At 58.2% G+C, this 6,166-nt stretch overlaps 1 protein-coding gene across 1 annotated transcript; it reads right to left on the bottom strand.

The window, feature by feature from the left end:
• Positions 1–3,661: 3,661 nt before the first annotated feature.
• LOC125685366 (uncharacterized) lies at positions 3,662–5,823 on the bottom strand. Its single transcript, XM_048928361.1, has 6 exons — positions 5,817–5,823; positions 5,547–5,665; positions 4,955–5,144; positions 4,784–4,855; positions 4,614–4,685; positions 3,662–4,515 (listed from the first exon to the last, which is right to left on the bottom strand). Exons 1-6 carry the CDS (start codon positions 5,821–5,823, stop codon positions 3,662–3,664), a joined length of 1,314 nt encoding a protein of 437 aa, XP_048784318.1.
• Between the last annotated feature and the right edge of the window lie 343 nt (positions 5,824–6,166).

The raw sequence follows: 6,166 nt of genomic DNA, 5'->3' as shown, positions 1-6,166 counted from the left end.
AGCTGGAGGTGATGGAGTTGGATGTCCCTGCTGCTTACGCTCCAGGCAGCACTGCGGGTGCAAGCAGTACCACGTAGGTAGAGTAGGGTAGTTTAAAAAACAAATGTTTGGAATGGTTTTGCATTGTCCCAGCCTGTTCCTTCAGTCTGATGGCTACTCTTCCTATGCCCAAGAGTTGGGGTGCCTTCAGGGAGCCTTCATTTCCCCCATCCCTGCCCTGTAGGTTTTGGCAAAGGTGCTGAAGGCGAAGCAGGCACTGTGTGAAGCAAGCCTGGTCCACGGGATGACGGGAGCACGGGGCGTGCAGGGTGCAGCTGGAGCTGCAGGAAGCGCCTGGTCCCTCTGCCTGCCTGTCCTCTGTGCTGGGTGCCATGGTGGCACAGGGACAGCAGGCCCCTGCTGAGCTGTCAGCAGCGTGTCTGCAACTGGCACTGCCCTTCCGCTTCCCAACCTGACCACACACAGCGCACGCAAGGGTAGCTGTTACGAGGGCTGCTCTGAAAGTAGTGCCTTCTACTTTCTGACGGTGGCCCATGATGTCAGAAATGGGTGTTGGTGGGATGGCAGTAGACAAAGTAATGTCTCAAGGTGATGTAGCCTGTGTTTTTGCATGGGCAACCTTCTACTTCCATGGGAAGGCTTTTCATCAAAGGAGAACGTGATTGAGTTGTTGAAATGCTGGGTATAATCTAGTGACTAGCACTGTGAACACTTGCAAATAAAGTGCCTTTTCTGCTATGTTTTCTGTTTGTTGCTCAGCTTTCGTTAACAGCAGAGGTGTGATTGTTAGCTGGTTGCAGCAGACATTTGAGCGTGAGCAGTGACAACATCTCCAGTCTTAGAACTGTTCTGTGGAGTTTAGCTGGCAATTAAGTGACACATTGTAACTTGATAACGCTTAGTCTTCCTTGTGTAAAGAATAAACCTAATGTTCATCAATCCAAGGTGATTTATTTTTTGTGTGTGTATTATGCTGTTTTCTGCTAGTTTTTCTCAGGAGTGTGGTGATTAGGAAGGAAGTGAAGAAGAGCTCATAAAGTAATCCTGTTGGACGTTGTAACTTCCTCACTTTCCTGTTGTGTCCTTATGGCTTCTTGGCTTTCTAGGATGATACTTGCTACTTTCTCTCTGTTGCTAGGAGAAACTCCAGTAGTTGGCAAATACTCTGCATTCCAAGCAATCATTTAATTTTCGTGCTGGCCCAGGTGATGCTACCAGCACAGTCTCCTACAGGCTTGGACTGTGACTCGTTGTTGGCTGCCCAGCACTGAGTGCAAACGAGGCACAAGTGGGACCACTCAGCAGAAGGGTTGGTAAGGAGCACTGTGCCAGAAGATGGATTAGGACTGGTTGAGAGCAGCTGCAGCTGTAGGCGCTCCTGACTTTGTCTGCAGTTCCCTTTCTGGGCTATGGTTACAAGGTACCCTTTTGGGTTAGATTTAAAGGTCAAGAGTTCCCCTTTTGGGTGGGGGTGGGAAAGTCATCCTAGCAGGTGCCTGAGGAGTGTTTCCCTGTTGTGCTGAGGGACAGGGTTTAGTGGGAGGTGGAGGAGTGAGGTGGGTGGTTGGACTGGATGACCTCAGAGGTCGTTTCTGACGCTTGTGGCTCTGTGTTCCTAAGGGTTGTCACCATCCCAAAGTGTGCAGTGTTGATACCTTAGTGCTGAGGGTAACTCTTTTGTGTTAAGGTTTCGGGTTTAAGGTCAGAGGCCAAGCAGTCATCTCATATTTCTGTGCACTGCTCATTGAGCATTTGACAGTTGTGACGAGCAGAGTGGTTTGGTTTTGATTTTGATTTTTTTTTTTTTTTTCCTTTCTGCTAGTTGCTGGGCTCCATCAGCAGAGGGGTGGCCAGCAGGGACAGGGAGGTGATTGTCCCCCTGTGCTCTGCTCTTGTGAGGCCCCATCTGCAGCACTGTCTCCGGGTCCGGAGCCCCCAGCACAAGAAAGAGCTGTTGGAGAGGGTCTGGAGGAGAGCCACAAAGATGAGGAGGGGCCTGGAGCAGCTCCCCTGCGAAGACAGGCTGAGGGAGCTGGGCTTGTTCAGCCTGCAGAAAAGAAGGCTGTGGGGTGAGCTCAGTGCAGCCTTTCAGGACCTAAAGGGAGCCTGCAAACAGGAGGGGAGTCAAGTCTTGGAAAGCAGGACAGGAGGAAATGGCTTGAAGTTGAGGGAGGGAAGACTGAGGTTGGATGCCAGGGAGAAGCTCTTAACTCTGAGAATGGTGAGGTGCAGCTGCCCGAAGAGGCAGTGGATGCCCCTCCATCCCTGGAGGTGTCCAAGAGCAGGTGGGATGGGGCCCTGGGCAGCCTGGGCTGGTCTGAAATGGGGAGGTTGGCAGCCCTGCCTGCGGCAGGGGGGTTGGAGCTGGATGATCTTTGAGGTCCCTTCCTATGCAAGCCATTCTATGGTTCTGTGGTTCACCTGATGCTCAGAACATCCCCGTCTCCTTCCCCAGGCGCAAAACAAGGTCCTGGGGACATTGGCAGCAGCAGTGGTGATAGAGACCGTCAGCGAGGAGGAGAAGCTGGAGGAGCAGCAGCTCTTGGCTCGCTGCAACCACCCCAACATCTCCCAGCTGCTGGACACGCTGCATGGAACGCGCACCTCTGGGTGGGCACCATTGGGATGTGCTCTGCAGCCTGGGAACTGCAAGCAGGGGAAGAGGTGTGGTGGTGATGGCACTGCAGGGAAACCTGCTGCATGAACGACTGCAGGCAGAAGTGTAGCAAAGCGAGCACAAAACATTTAATCGTTTAACATACAAAGCAGTAAATGAAGGACAATATTCCTCACCATCTCCCACCCTAACAATTGTTTCTGATCCCACCCCCTACAATTCCCACCCACTCAGCAATTTCTCACCCCCCCGCTCCCTCCCACCAATCGTTTCCTCCCCCTCCAAAAAAACTTCCCAGCCCCCCAAATTCCCACCCCATCATTCCTTCCTCCCAATTCCAACACTCTTGCAGTCTCACATTATCACAGTACCATTTCTCAACCAGAATTGCCACCCCACAAACTTCCCTCCCCCTCCCAACATCCTCACTGTGTTACGGCGAGTTACGCAGTCGAACATTTTTGACATCAACCATCTCCCACGTTTTGCCATTTCTCAGCCCAATCATTTCCCATTCCCAACATTCCCACCCAACAATAGCAGAGTACATTTCATTTCCCACCCAAAAAACATCCCACCACCCCAATAATTCCCTCCCCAAATTCCCACCCCCCTCATTCCCACCCCCCACCATTGCCCCTCCCACCCGTTTCCCACCCCAGCCATTCCCACCCCCACCCCTTTCCCACCCCCCGATCAACATTGCCCAGCCCAAAGTCTGCATAGTCCAACACTGGTGCACTCCTCCTGCTTCACAGTCCCACGCTGCCCCAGTCTGAGATACTGATGGTGCACAGCCCCGTTTTGGAGGGGTAGAGCTGGGGCCGGTGCCGGTGCCCCTGGAACACTGCCGCTGCTCTCTGGGTGCCGCGGGGGCCAGCAAGGAGCCCAGGGCTGCAGGGAGCCACGTTCATGGGCTGCGGCCACGTCTCCTGCTGCACCAAGTGGGCCGCTTTCTTGGTCCACTCCCACTTGGGCCACTGTCGGGGTGTGATGGGCACCCAGTCCTCATGCTGGCCACTGCGCTGACACAGCCAGCTTCGCCTAGCGTGGCTGTTGGTGGGCTGGAACACCCTGGCACGGCGGCAGCTTCCTCTTCCTGGCTGGGATGCTGCCAGCGTGCTGCTTGCGCCTGCTGCTCTTGCCTTTAGTGCTGGCGCAGGCGGGCGTTGGGCGCTTGGCCGGCTCGGTGCCGTCCCCGTGCTGCGTGCTTGCCACGCGGCAGGAGATGCAGCCAGCTGGAAGTGCCAGGCGGCTGAGGACCACGCGGGGCTGCTTCTGCCGTGCCTCTTCCACCAGTTGTCCAGTGTGCACCAAAGGAGGCACACGATGCTTGGCCGGCTCGGTGCCGTCCCTGTGCTGCTGGTCTGCCACGCGGCAGGAGACACAGCCGGCTGGAAGTGCCAGGCGGCTGAGGACCACGCGGGGCTGCCTACGCCGCACCTCTTCCAGGAGATGTGCCGTGCAGGGCGAAGGAGGCGTGGGGGCAGCCAGGGAGCTCAGCAGGGACAGGTGTGGAGGTGTGATGGGGGCCAGCAGAAAAGGGCTGCGGGGCAGCAGCTCAGAGAGCTGCCCAGGGGATGCTGGCTGCCCCCAGAATGGGTCACTGAGGGTCGCGGCAGCCTGTGTCTCTTTGCTGAGCTCCCTGCTGCTCCTGGGGAAGTCAGGGAGCTCTGCGATGAAAGGAGACGAGTCCAGACTGCTGGGGACATCCGGGCTCGGTGGCTCCGTGGCTGCGATCCACCTCCTCAGCTCTTCTTGCTCACGGCCGTCCAGTTCCGGCAGCAGCTGGTTCCCAAGATTTTCCTCTTGCACCGTGGCAGCGTCTCTGGTCTCCTCCCTTGGGACAACAGGCAGGTCCTGGTTCTCCTGCGGGACCTCCAGAGTGCTCAGCTCTTCTGAAAAAGCAAGAACATCCCCAGAATGATGATGGCAGCCTTCCCACAGCCTCTCTCTGCAGACACCCACCCACCAGCTCCACAGCCCCCACACTCACCCTCGCTGATCCCCGTGAGCACATGGCCCATTTCCACGTTGTCGTCTGGAATGTCAGTGCTCGCTGTCGCTCCTGGGAAAGGAAGAAAATCCCCAGCAGGGCCATGCCAGCTGTTGCTCACCCACTCAGTGCAGACACTCTCGTGCCAGTTCTTCATCGCCCACACTCACCCTCGTTGATCCAGGTGAGCAGATCATCGACGTCTGCGAAGCCATCCGCAGGATCTGCGCCAGTCCTTGCATCTGGAAATATGAAGAAAATGCCCAGCGGGGCAATGCCAGCTTTCCCGCAGCCCCACGCAGTAGACAGCCTGCCTCCTGCCCTGCAGCCCCTGAACTCACCGCGTGATTGCAGCGTGGCTGTGCTGCAGGTGAGCAGAGCCGTGGCGGGGTGGGGGCACACGTCGGTGGGCGCTGGGTGCCCCTGGTCCTCCGAGAGCAGCACGGCATCTTGGAAGGGCTCCATCAGCGGCTCCCAGGTGGTGGGCAGGGTGCAGGGCATGGGGAGCACCTGCTCCTGCAGGGAGGGTACCTGCAAAAGAACTGGGGGGGGGCCGGGGTGGCCAGGGGCCTGCGGCAGGCAGGTACCTGCAGGCTGCAGGGGCTCCGCGTGGAGTGGCATGGCCCCGGGCCACAGCCCCATCGGCCGCTGGGGCGGCAGCGTCCCTGTGGGCAGGGGACGTCCCGGGCAGGGAGCAGGGGCGGGGGGGGGAGCCGTCCCTGGGTGCAGCCCCCCAGGTAGGAGCAGCAGCACCGGTAAGTGCAGCCCCGCGGTTGGGGTCAGGCCCACAGGTGGCAGCTGAGCCAGGGTTGGGGGCAGCCCCCCAGGCGGGAGCTGCGCTGCCTGTCCCCAGACACCTGGGAGCCTGGGCCAGACAGAGGGCCGAGGTGCCAGGTGGGTGGCAGTGGGGACAGGGAAGGGTTGGGGGGGTACCGGCATCGGTCCACGGATGGTGGGCTGCATCCAGGTGGGGTCCGGTGGCGGCACAGTCGCAAGAAGGAAAATGGCGTCGGGTGTCAGAGGCACCGTCAGCGCTCCTCGAGGGAATCTCTCTGTGGGGAAATGCCAGAAGGGGCACTGGGCTGAGACCTGGGTCACAGGAGTGGGAACTGGGGTGCTGGGGTGAGATGTGGGGTCACAGGGGTGAGATTTGGGGTGCTGGGGTCAGCTGGAGCGTCAGAGCAGGGGGAGATGCTGCCTTACCTGCCATGACAGCTGGAGAGTGGCAGTTGGGGGAGCCCCTCCCCCCACGGGTGACCGTTGGGCTCAGCCCCTTTCCCCCTGGCTTGCCATGCTTTCAGTTTTCGTAGCCAAACATCCTCCCATCCCCGTCGTTTCCCATCCCAATGATCAGTGACCATCCCGCTGGGCATTTTGCAGCCCACTGCTCTTCCTTACCAAGGCTCTGCCCGTCCCTGTGGGGACTTGCCATCCCTGCAGTGAGTTATCCCTCCAGCAATGGTTTCCCCTCCCACTAAGGATATCCCATCCCAGTCATTTCTGGTCATCACCACCCAGCACATCCTATCACACCACCATCTCTATCCAGACCA

This window comes from Lagopus muta, chromosome 28 (assembly GCF_023343835.1).
Source record: "Lagopus muta isolate bLagMut1 chromosome 28, bLagMut1 primary, whole genome shotgun sequence".
In the NCBI taxonomy this organism is placed as follows: Eukaryota; Metazoa; Chordata; class Aves; order Galliformes; family Phasianidae; genus Lagopus; species Lagopus muta.
This window is presented reverse-complemented; position numbering and strand designations above follow the sequence as displayed.